The sequence below is a fragment of the Mustelus asterias genome, chromosome 22, assembly GCF_964213995.1.
Source record: "Mustelus asterias chromosome 22, sMusAst1.hap1.1, whole genome shotgun sequence".
Classification (NCBI taxonomy): Eukaryota; Metazoa; Chordata; class Chondrichthyes; order Carcharhiniformes; family Triakidae; genus Mustelus; species Mustelus asterias.
In genome coordinates this window covers 54,629,984-54,642,429 of record NC_135822.1, presented here as the reverse complement: position 1 = coordinate 54,642,429, position 12,446 = coordinate 54,629,984, and the positions used below count along the sequence as shown (strand labels likewise).

At 47.8% G+C, this 12,446-nt stretch overlaps 1 protein-coding gene across 2 annotated transcripts in view; it reads right to left on the bottom strand.

Annotated features, from left to right (window-relative positions):
* LOC144510055 (prosaposin-like) overlaps positions 1–10,610 on the bottom strand; it is a 40,337-nt gene extending 29,727 nt beyond the window's left edge. Inside the window, exons 1-3 of one of the 2 annotated variants that reach the window (XM_078239280.1) lie at positions 10,475–10,610; positions 2,833–2,966; positions 1,361–1,435 (exon numbers count right to left, since the gene is read on the bottom strand). In XM_078239280.1, the coding sequence (XP_078095406.1) occupies positions 1,361–1,435; positions 2,833–2,966; positions 10,475–10,517 (252 nt within the window). In that variant the 5' untranslated portion in view covers positions 10,518–10,610. The remainder of the gene's footprint in view (positions 1–1,360; positions 1,436–2,832; positions 2,967–10,474) is intronic. The other variant, XM_078239281.1, reaches the window with a different exon arrangement.
* Between the last annotated feature and the right edge of the window lie 1,836 nt (positions 10,611–12,446).

Below are 12,446 nucleotides of genomic sequence, written 5' to 3'. Positions count from 1 at the left end.
TATGTTTCTCAACCCCATTCTCCTGCCTTTTCCCCGTAACCTTTGACCTCTTTACCAATCAAGAACCTATCTATCTCTGTCTTAAATATACTCAATGACCCGGCCTCCTTCTGTGGCAATGAATTCCACAGATACACCAAACTCTTTGGCTGAAGAAATTCCTCCTCATCTCGGTTCTAAAGGTTCATTATTCTGAGGCTGTGCCCTCAGATCCGAGTCCCTCCGACTAATGGAAACATCTTCCCCATGTCCACTCTATCCAGGCCTCTCAGTATTCTGTAAGTTTCAATGAGAACCCCAGCCTCATCCTTTTAAACTCCATCGAGTACAGACCCAGAGTCCTCAAACGCTCCTCATACATCAAGCCTTTCATTCCCGGGATCATTCTCGTGAACCTCCTCTGGATCCTCTCCAAGGCCGGCACATCCTTCCTTAGATACGGGGCCCAAAATTGCTCCCAATATTCTGAATGTGGTCTGACCAGAGCCTGATAAAGCCTCAGCAGCACATCCCTGCTTTTGTATTCTAGTCCTCAAAACTTGTGACTGATCTGCACTCTATAAGTTGAAAGGGGTTCAGGTTCCTCTGTGAAAAAAAGGATGATTGGTAATGGAAGACTGGCCTCAGTAAGATTATTACAGAACATAATCACATGTTACGTATAGAACATTTGGCTTCTTGCTATTTCACCATCTCTTTAGATCGATATTTGGGCATTTTCCCTGTCCCGTGATAACCTAGTCCCAATATTAAAGGTACTGCCGTAGGACTTGCAGTGACTGCAATGTAGACGGAGTCAATGGATGGGAGGCTGGTTTCCATGATGGACTGGGCTACGTTCACGACACTTTGTAGTTCCTTGGGCAGAGCAGGAGCTCTACCAAGCTGTGATACATCTGGAAAGGTTGGTCTCTACAGTGCATCTGTAAAGATTGGTGACAGTCGTAGCAGACACGCCACATTTCCTGAGAAAGTAGGAGGTGGGCTTGCAATCTTTTCCCCTCTCATCAGTGCCAAGTAAGGCTCTGATACCCTCCTCGCAGTCAAGTTCAAGAATCCTCCTTCCTGCAGCTGAGGCAGGAAGGGCTGGGACACAGTGATGGGAACACCAGACACTAATACGTGGAGAATTCTCGGCCGGGGGGGGGGGGCGGGGGGAGGTGTGATCCTGTTGTAATCATAGCGCCAGTCCCTGCAATCAGCTTTGCAGCAACATCAGTTCAGTTTGCTCCCCACAGTCTGGGCACCTTTTAATGAGTGAGTGTTAACTACAGTTACAGCTGAATATTTATCATTTCAATGTTTGGAGAATGGGATCTCTGGGTTTCTCCCATCCCGCCCCAAGTGTCTCATCACTTACCTGCTGTGATTTACGCTTCACCAAGCCAGTGGCTTTCTCCATGAACTTTTTACACGCATTGCAGGTGTCATCATACTGAAAAACAAGAATCAATTTGTTGGTATTATAGCTGATGGCGAGTATCCCTCTGTGACACGACCTTTTACAATGGAGCTTCAAATTGCAATGACAATAATCTCTCCCTCAATGTCAGTAAAATGAAAGAGATTGTCATCGACTTCAGGAAGCATAGTGGAGAACATGCCCCTGTCTACATCAACGGGGACGAAGTGGAAATGGTCGAGAGCTTCAAGTTTTTAGGTGTCCAAATCACCAACAACCTGACCTGGTTCCCCCCCCTCCCACACCGACATTATAGTTAAGAAAGCCCACCAAAGCCTCCACTTTGGGATAATGATGCAGCTTTATAAGACCCTCGTCAGACCCCACTTGGAGTACTGTGCTCAGTTCTGGTCGCCGCATTACAGGAAGGATGTGGAAAGGTTGAAAGGGTGCAGAGGAGATTTACAAGGATGTTGCCTGGATTGAGTGGCATGCCTTATGAGGATAGGCTGAGGGAGCTCGGTCTTTTCTCCTTGGAGAGACGTAGGATGAGAGGAGACCTAATAGAGGTATATAAGATGTTGAGAGGCATAGATCGGGTGGAGTCTCGGAGGCTTTTTCCCAGGGTGTAAATGGCTGCTACGAGAGGACACAGGTTTAAGGTGCTGGGGGGTAGGTACAGGGGAAATGTTAGGGGGAAGTTTTTCACACAGAGGGTGGTGGGCGAGTGGAATCAGCTGCCGTCAGTGGTGGTGGAGGCGAACTCAATAGGGCCTTTGAAGAGACTCCTGGATGAGTACATGGGACTTAATAGGATGGAGGGTTATAGGTAGGCCTAAAAAGGTAGGGATATGTTCGGCACAACTTGTGGGGCCGAAGGGCCTGTTTTGTGCTGTAGTTTTCTATGTTTCTCAGGAAATTTGGCATGTCCGCTACAACTCTCACCAACATTTACAGATGCACCACAGAAAGCATTCTTTCTGGTTGTATCACAGCTTGGTATGGCTCCTGCTCTGCCCAAGTCTGCAAGAAACTACAAAAGGGTTGTGAATGTAGCCCAATCCATCACGCAAACCAGCCTCCCATCCATTGACTCTGTCTACACTGCTGTCATCAGTAATACTTTGTCTGTATTTCTTGCGCGCTATACAGACAAGGCAAACCATTCATAGAGTACATAGGGGAGAAGGAAAGGAGAGGGTGCAGAATGTAGTGTTACAGTCACAGCTAGGGTGTAGAGAAAGATCAACTTAATATATGGTAGGTCCATTCCCTTCTACCAGGTGAGACTAAAGCAGTGTTTTATAAAGGTTCATCATATTACGGGTCAGCTAACCAGATCAAATATTCAGGAGATTTGGTAAGTGAGAGGGGGGGTCCTCGCTCTCTTTTCCTCATGCAGCAATAACATTGGATTCAAAACCACTCACGACTTTAGGCTTTTTCCATTCGGTCTTCTCACACTTGGACACCGCTTTGCACTCGCTGGCTGCCTTCAGGTCCTGGCACTGTTTGACTTTGCCGTGGGCACATTCCTTGTCTGTCTCTGCCAAACTGGCCACAACTGAGAAATGTCAAATTCAGATAGTCATTGCTCATGTCAAACACTAGGTTTCACATTTTAGTTCCCTCCAAACCCATTGGAATCATACAGTGCAGAAGAGGACAACACGTGAGAAACACCTGAACTTCCACCTAATCCCATCCACCAGCACTGGGCCCGGAGCCCTGAATGTTGTGATGTGCCAAGTGCTCATCCAGGTACTTTTTAAAGGATGTGAGTCATCCCGCCTCCGCCCCCCTCCCAGGCAGCACATTCCAGACCCTCACCACCCTCTGGGGAAAAATGTTTTTTCCCCCCTGAACCTCCTTCCCTCTCACCTTGAACCTGTGTCCCCTCATTACTGACCCTTCAAGTAAAGGGGAACAGCTGCTCCCAATCCACTCTGTCCATGTCCCTCATAATCTTGAACACCTTGATCGGGTCGCCCCTCAGTCTTCTCTGCTCCAGAGAAAACAACCCAAGCCTCCCCAACCTCTCTTCATAACTTAAATGCTCCGTCCCAGGCAGCATCCTGGTGAATCTCCTCTGCACCCCCTCCACTGCAATCACACCCTTTCTATAATGTGGCGACCAGAACTGCACACAGTGCTCCAGCTGTGGCCTCACCAAAGATCGATACAACTCCAACATGACTTCCCTGCTTTTGTAATCTACACCCCGATTGATAAAGGCAAGTGTCCCAAATGCCCTTTTCACCATCCTACTAACATCTCTGCCTTCAGAGATCTGTAGACAAACATGCCAAGGTCCCTTTGTTCCACGGAACTTCCTAGTGTCCGACCATTCATACTTCTCAGAGTTGAGGTTTACGGTGAGCTATCCAATGGTCCACAGGCGCAACCAGGAAACCCCGCTGGCTGGGGTGGGGCCGTAGAACTCCGCCATGGTCTGTGGCAGGAATCGCTGGCCAGCAATAAGAGGCAGGACACCCTAGCTGGCTTTCTCTCCTCAGGCGATGAACGCTAAGGCCAGTTTCCGCCCCTAGTCTAACCTAGGTTGAAGAATCTGAACCTTAAACTCTGCCTTCCTTTCTCCACAGATTCTACAGGACCTGTGTCAGGCTTGGTGGGTTTTGTGTCTCAGGAATATCTGACTACTTCCCCCACCCCCACCCCCCCCGCCCCCAACACACACAGACACACACAGACACACACACACAGATGCATGGGCACACACACATTGAGGATTTAACCTCCGAGCCTGCAAGGTCCAAGTTTATTTTACATGAGGTTTCATTACGAGTTAACGATCACAATTCAATGAGGACAAAATATTTGGTCCATATGTGTAGAGTCCTAGAGCAATACAGGCCCTTCGGCCCAACCGCTCCATGCCGACCATGGTACCTCCCAGCTGGTCCCAATTGCCCCTATGTTTGGCCCATATCCCTCTAATCCTCTCCCATCCATGTACGTATCCAAATGCTTTTGAAATGTTGCTATTGTACCCGCCTCAACCACTTTCTCTGGCAGCTCATTCCATACACGCACCACCCTCTGCGTGAAGAAGTTGCCCCTCAGGTCCCCTTTCCCCTCTCACCTTTAACCTACGCCCTCTAGTTTTCAATTCCCCTTTCCTGGGAAAAAGGCTATGTGCGTTCATCCTATCTCAGCCCCTCATGATTTTATACACCTCAATAAGGTCTCCCATCATTCTCCTACGTCCCAAGGAATAAAGTCCTAGCCTGGCCAACCTCTCCCTATAACCCAGGCCACTAGTCCTGGCAACGTCCTCAGAAATCCCCTTTGCAACTCTTTCCAGTTCCAGTTGATCCAATGTTGTTGGACATCTCGAATAAGAGCAAAAATTTTGGAAATACTCAATAAGTCAGGCAGCCTCTGTGGAGAACAACAGGTTTAATGTTTCGAGTTGAGATGACCTGCCATCTGAACTGTTAAAAGATAGGAACACAAGTGTTTTAAGCCAGTGGAAGGTGGAGGTGGTGATGGACTGAGGGAAGAGAAAAAATGAAAGGGGAAGGGCTGTGGAAATTTGGAGAAGGGGCTTGGAGCTCCGAAAGCTTGTGTGGCTTTTGCTACCAAATAAACCTGTTGGACTTTAACCTGGTGTTGTTAAACTTCTTACTGTGTTTACTCCAGTCCAACGCCGGCATCTCCACATCAAATTTGGAGGGACAGTGGGAATAACTCCTCAGAGGACGGTTTCCCTTCACAAGATTCCCTTTATTTACAAACTCTATTCCTCTCCTTCAGGTGTTACTATCAGAATCCAGAGTCCCAGTGGGCCTGACACTGCCATATTTATACACAGGTGGGGCTCCCTGATTGGGCAGCCAATTATGGCCTCAATCTCGGAGCTCATACTCAAGAGGCCAACCTCATGGGCCTCGTTGAAGTCCCTCCCCCCTAAATCCAAGAACCCTCGGTGGCTCATGCGCCTCACGGTCTCTTGCGCCGTTTCAGCGCTGGTCGGGATCCTTCAACTCGGTATCCGACACGGGAGGAGTGTATTTAACGGGCGCCCGTCTCTTACAGTGCGACCGCCGGCGTTCCGGTCCGCCCCCTTCGTTGGGCGGCAGAGGAGTAATGGCGGCTTCTTCTGCAGAGGCCATTTTGGACTCCGAGGTCCTAACTACGCGTGATGGAGAGGCGGTCTGGGCCATCTGGGACGCAGAAGTGGAGCCATGAATTCTAGATGGGACCTTGTTTTTTAAATAACTGCTTTAGAAACTCATTTTAACTGAAATGCTGTGGAACAGGTGGCTGAACATCAGATTTTATGAGTTGCCAAGTTGATTCCTGTAAATTGGAAAAAAGCTTCTTTCATATGGTTAATATTTGGTAACAAATATATATTTTTTGGCTGGTCTGGGAGGACTGGCTGGTCAGGGAGGACTGGTCGGTCTGGGAGGACTGGTCGGTCTGGGAGGACTGGTCGGTCTGGGAGGACTGGTCGGTCTGGGAGGACTGGCTGGTCTGGGAGGACTGGCTGGTCTGGCATTTTCCAGTGGTAAGGCCAGTGTAGTGTCTGTCTGTAATCCAGTTGGATTTCAGCCAATGGGCATTTTTAGGTAGTTACATTATTTGTCCCGCATACAAAATAGTCCTTTTTTTTTGCGGTACTCTATTAAAAAGCGTTTAGACAGTTACATGGTTAAGATGGGTATAGAGGGATATGGGCCAAACGCGGGCAATTGGGACTAGCTTAGGGGTTAAAACAGGGGGCGGCTTGGACAAGTTGGGCCGAAGGGCCTGTTTCCATGCTGAAAACGTCTATGATACTATGCATCTTGTTAAGCGTCACCCCGAATTCATAAACTTCCGCCAGTCGTCTCAACCTTGATAAGAAACCCGTAACAGACTCCCCCACCTCCTGGAGTGTCGAGTAAATCTGGTACCTTCTCAGGGACCAGAGGTGGCTTTGTCATAATATTACCTCACTAGGTCCGCCAATTCCTAGAAGGTTTTGGTATCTGGTGCCTCTGGGAAAGTTAAGCTGCGAATAGCAACAAATGCCAACAGCCCATAAGTGGTCAGAAGAATGACCCATTGCTTTTCATCTGACATTAGCCCTAGAAAAGTAAGGCATGTGTTCCACAGATTGGGCCCAGTTCTCTACACAAGGGTCAAAAGAATGCAGTTCCCCCAAAAAATGCCTGAAAATAGTTTATCCCCAATGCCAAGCTGACTGTTAGAGTCATAGAGGTTTACAGCATGGAAACAGGCCCTTTGGCCCAACTTGTCCATGCTGCCCTTTTTTTTTATACCCCTAGTCCCAATTGCCCGCATTTGGCCCATATCCCTCAATGCCCATCTTACCCATGTAACTGTCTAAATGCTTTTTAAAAGACAAAATTGTACCCACCTCTACCACTGCCTCTGGCAGCTCGTTCCAGACACTCACCACCCTCTGTGTGAAACAATTGCCCCTGTGGACACTTTTGTATCTCTCCCCTCTCACCTTAAACCTATGCCCTGTAATTTTAGACTCCCCAACCTTTGGGAAAAGATATTGACTATCCAGCTGATCTATGCCCCTCATCATTTTATAGACCTCTATAAGATCACCCCTCAGACTTCTACGCTCCAGAGAAAAAAAGTCCCAGTCTATCCAGCCTCTCCTTATAACTCAAACCAACAAGTCCCGGTAGCATCCTAGTAAATCTTTTCTGCACTCTTTCTAGTTTAATAATATCCTTTCTATAATAGGGTGACCAGAACTGTACACAGTATTCCAAGTGTGGCCTTACCAATGTCTTGTACAACTTCAACAAGACATCCCAACTCCTGTATTCAATGTTCTGACCAATGAAACTAAGCATGCTGAATGCCTTCTTCACCACTCTGTCCACCTGTGACTCCACTTTCAAGGAGCCATGAACCTGTACCCCTAGATCTCTTTGTTCTGAAACTCTCCCCAATGCCCTATCATTAACTGAGTAAGTCCTGCCCTGGTTCAATCTGCAAAAATGCATCATCTTGCATTTATCTAAATTAAACTCCATCTGCCATTCATCAGCCCACTGGCCCAATTGATCAAGATCCCTTTGCAATCCGAGATAACCTTCTTCACTGTCCACTATGCCACCAATCTTGGTGTCATCTGCAAACTTACTAACCATGTCTCCTATGTTCTCATCCAAATCATTCATATAAATGACAAATAACAGTGGACCCAGCACCATCCCTGAGGCACACCGCTGGTCACAGCCCTCTAGTTTGAAAACCATCCCTCTACAACCATCCTCTAGCTTCTGTCATCAAGTGGTGGAGATGACAGCGTTGGACTGGGGTGAACACAGTAAAAGTTTTAACAACACCAGGTTAAAGTCCAACAGGTTTATTTGGTAGCAAATACCATTTGCTACCAAATAAACCTGTTGGACTTTAACCTGGTGTTGTTAAAACTCTTATTCTGTCACCAAGCCAATTTTGTATCCATTTAGTTACCTCACCCTGGATCCCGTGAGATTTAACCTTATGCAACAACCTACCATGCGGTACCTTGTCAAAGGCCTTGCTAAAGTCCATGTAGACAACATCAACTGCACTGCCCTCATCTACCTTCTTGGTTACCCCTTCAAAAAATTCAATCAAATTTGTGAGACATGATCTGTTAGTGAGCAAGTTCCTTAGGGCTGTTTATTTTCCTTGTGATGCGCGATATAACTCACGAGGCTAGAGATGTTCGAGGAAATAAAGGCTTTTATTGACTACTACAATAGAGCTACCATATATAATACACGATCCCAGACTGAGGGGTCCCAGACAGAGCAGTGACCTTTATACCTCTCCCAGGAGGCGGAGCCCGACTGGGATGTACCATAATAACTATAATACAGGTAGAACAGCCCAACCCTAACCCCAACAGTAACAAGTAGAACAGCCCAACCCTAACCCCAACAGTAACATGTAAAACAACCCAACCCTAACCCCAACAGCAACATATATACAGACTCATAGTACTGGCCAGACCCTGGCTCAGTACTACCTGGTGGGAACCAACGATGGTTCACCACACCTTGTCGCCACTGAAATAACTCCGTAGAGCCCGAAGTCCCTTCACCAGATTCCCTTTATTTACCAACTCTATTCCACTCCTCAGAGTGCTTCGGATACAAAGTCAGAATTAGGTGCTCCAGTGGACTGGACACTCCCATAATGACACAGGTGAGTCTCCTTGATCGGGCAGGTAATTATGCCCTCATTCAGTGAGCTCATACTCCAAGAGGCCCACCAAGGGCCTTGTTGAAGTCATTACAAGTTAGGACGTACAATAAACCATTCCTTGTTTGAATCTTAATGATCTGCATCATGGTCTTTAAATAGTTAGTCATTAGACCAAACAACAGAGGGCGTATTATCCTCTGACTCTGCAGCACCGAGGTATTTGCTCAGATTATGTGTTCCCTTGACAACAGACATTGCCAACACCCAAAACTTATTTTTTGTCAATTTGGCAGATGACCAGGCCCAGGAATTAGTGCAATGGGAAAAGCTTATATACACACGATACATTCGATAATTTATAATTGTGTTCAAGATATTAGGCTATGCGGTGACTGAAGTTTTCAAAGTTTATTTTATTAGTGTCACAGGTAGGCTTACATTAACACTGCAGTGAAGTTACTGTGAAAATCCCTTAGTCGCCGCACTCCGGCGCCTGTTCGGGTTACACTGAGGGAGGATTTAGCACCTAACCAGCATGTCTTTCAGACTGTGGGAGGAAACCGGAGCACCCGGAGGAAACCCACACAGACACGGGGAGAACGCGCAGACTCCGCACAGACAGTGACCCAAGCCGGGAATTGAACCCGGGTCCCTGGCGCTGTGAGTCAGCGGTGTTAACCACTGTGCTACCATGCCACCCATGATTAAATCAGCCATGATTGAATGTCGGAGCAGACCCAATAGGTAAAATGGCCTAATTCTGCTCTTATCACGGCTGCCAAGCTTCTCAACCCCATTCTCACGCCTTTTCCCCGTAACCTTTGACCCCCTTACCAACCAGGAACCTATCTATCTCTGTCTTAAAGACACTCAGTGACCCGGCCTCCTCTGCGGCAATGAATTCCACAGATTCACCAAACCCTCTGGCTGAAGAAATTCCTCCTCATCTCGGTTCTAAAGGGTCGTCCCTTTACTCTGAGGCTGTGCCCCTCGGAGCCGAGTCTCTCCGACTAATGGAAACATCTTCCCCACGTCCACTCTATCCAGGCCTCGCAGTAATCTGTAAGTTTCAATGAGATTCCCCCCCCTCATCCTTCTAAACTCCATCAAGTACAGACCCAGAGTCCTCAAACGCTCCTCATACATCATTCCCGGGATCATTCCCGGGATCATTCTCGTGAACCTCCTCTGGACCCTCTCCAAGGCCGGCACATCCTTCCTTAGATACGGGGATCAAAATTGCTCCCAATATTCCGAATGTGGTCTGACCTAGAGTCTTATAAAGCCTCAGCAGTACATCCCTGCTTTTGTATTCTAGCCCTCTCGACATGAATGCTAACATTGCATTTGCCTTCCTAACCACCAACTCGAGCTGCAATTAAACCTTCAGAGAATCCCGAACGAGAGACTCCCAAGTCCCTTCGCTCTTCCGATTTCTGAATTCTCCCCTCCCGTCTAGAATATAGCCTCCGCCTCTATTCTTCCTCAGAACTCCATTTGCCATCGCTGCCTGCTGGCACACAGCAACAATAGTTTGCTGAGTTACCGTGTCTGTCAACAGAATATCAGGCGCAGGATTGTAAAGCTCGGGTCTGTGGAGACTTTCGCAGGACAGGATCGTTCGGGTAGCAGGGGAGGGAAGTACCGGACAGGCACGGCAGCACAGCTATTCACTGAGCTCAGTCTAAACACAGCCGGCTCACTGAACACACAAAGTGGAAACACATTTACGATTTTGGTTACAAGCTGAGCAGCAAGAAGCGAGAGAACAGTGTGAATTAACAGGCACTGATTGTCAGCAGAGTTCTCCCCTCTGTCAGTGCGCGTGAGGCCCCTGTATGAAAGGAAAGGTATTTCACACAGCAGCTAATACCTTACCTGGAGTGAAGAATAACAAGGCAAGGCACACAAACAGAGACATCTCTGCTCTCTCACTGTACAGACCACGCTGACTCACTGTTATAATAGCAGCAACAACCCCGACTGAGACTTTACCAGCCAATGACAGAATAGTGAGTGTAAAACAGGAAAAGCTTTCATCCACACCCCTGACTGGCAGATTCATCAAAGCAAGCCAATTCTTAAAGCAGTATCGCTTTCAGCCAGTGTGTTAGTATTAGCATTTCATGAGCAGAGGAAGATTCTTTTAACTTTATTCTCTTCAAAGTCGCCGGTGTGGTCATTCAGGAGAATTTCACATTTCTTTTTTGAGGGATTATTCACTGTGTTCAGTCTCTCGCCAACATCTTGCCTTAAAGGTCAGAAAATCCTGCTTTCTTAGTAAGGGAACAAAATACTTTGTGGTTTGAGTAATGGATGAATGAGTCAGGCAGCGTTCTGGGCAGCTGGGCTGAGCTACCCAAACTGATTAATGTTTGGCCGGCCTGGCGGCACAGTGTTTAGCGCTGCTGCCTCACAGCGCCAGGGACTTGGGTTCGATCCCCGGCTCGGGTCACCGTCTGCGCGGAGTCTGCACGTTCTTCCCGTGTCTGCGTGGGTTTCCTCCAGGTGCTCCGGTTTCCTCCCACAGTCCCGAAAGACGTGCCGGTTAGGGTGCATTGACCCGAACAGGCGCCAGAGTGTGGCGACTAGGGTGTTTTCACAGTAACTTCATTGCAGTGTAAGCCTTACTTGTGGCTAATAAATAAACTTTAAAACCTGGATCACCGCCGAGCACAGTTGGTGCTCCAGTAACATCAGGAGAGGCGGTTTCATCCAACATCTTGAAGGAACCAATTCTCGGCAGTTGGACGCAGACTGTGGATTTGTTTTGTCTGCTGTTTGCTCTTCAATGGGCCGAATGCTTGAAATAATTCCTCAGAGGCCAGCATTCCTTCACCAGCTTCCCTTTTATCACCACTGCTCAGAGTGCTTCAGAATCCGGAGTGTTAGGAGACCTGACACTCCTCCTTATATACTGGAGAGAGAGTGCCTGATTGGGCAGACAAAGATTACCTCAATCAGGCAGCTCATACTCCAAGAGGCCCACTCTCGTTGAGGTCATTACAGTGCTCACCTCTGAGTCGGGAGGCTATGGGTTCACATTCCCCCTTCCTGGGACCGATTTGAGAAGAAACATTCCGGTACAGTAATGTTGGAATGCTGCACTGCCTTTCAGATGGGACTGAGGACCTGGTGGACATAACAGGTCCCTATTTGAAAGAAGCTTACGGGAGATACTCCCGGCATCCTGGCTAATGTCTATCCCTCGGTCAACGTCAGGGGATCGTTTAGTCAATATATTATCGCTGTTTGGGGAGCTTGAGTGCATAAAATGGCTGCCGGAATCCTTCCATTCTAAATAATGACTACATTGAACCATCAAATTAAAGGCCATTAGGTTCTCACTCAGAGGTTCTTGAATCTTGAATAAGATATCCAAAAGGGTGATGCAATAGAATTTCAATCTTTTAAACAAACAATTAGACAAGCTCATGAAGCGAACTAAATTTGCTGGGTTCAGGGCGAAAAACTGGGACTAAATTGGGCAGCATGTGCATGATGGGCCGAATAGCTTCAGTTTAAGTTTATTTATCACTGTCACAAGTAGGCTTACATTAACACTGCAATGGAGCTACTGTGAGAATCCCCTAGACGCCACATTCTGGTCGGCGCCTGTTCGGTTTACACTGAGGGAGAATTTAGCACCTGACCAGTACGTCTTTCAGACTGTGGGAGGAAACTGGAGCACCCGGAGGAAAACCTACACAGACACGGGGGAGAATGTGCAGACTCCACACAGACAGTGACCCAAGCTGGGAATCGAACCTGGAATCCCTGGAGCCGTGAGGCAGCAGTGCTAACCACTGTGCCACCGTGCCACCCCATGGCTTCCTCTGTGCTGTAAAGT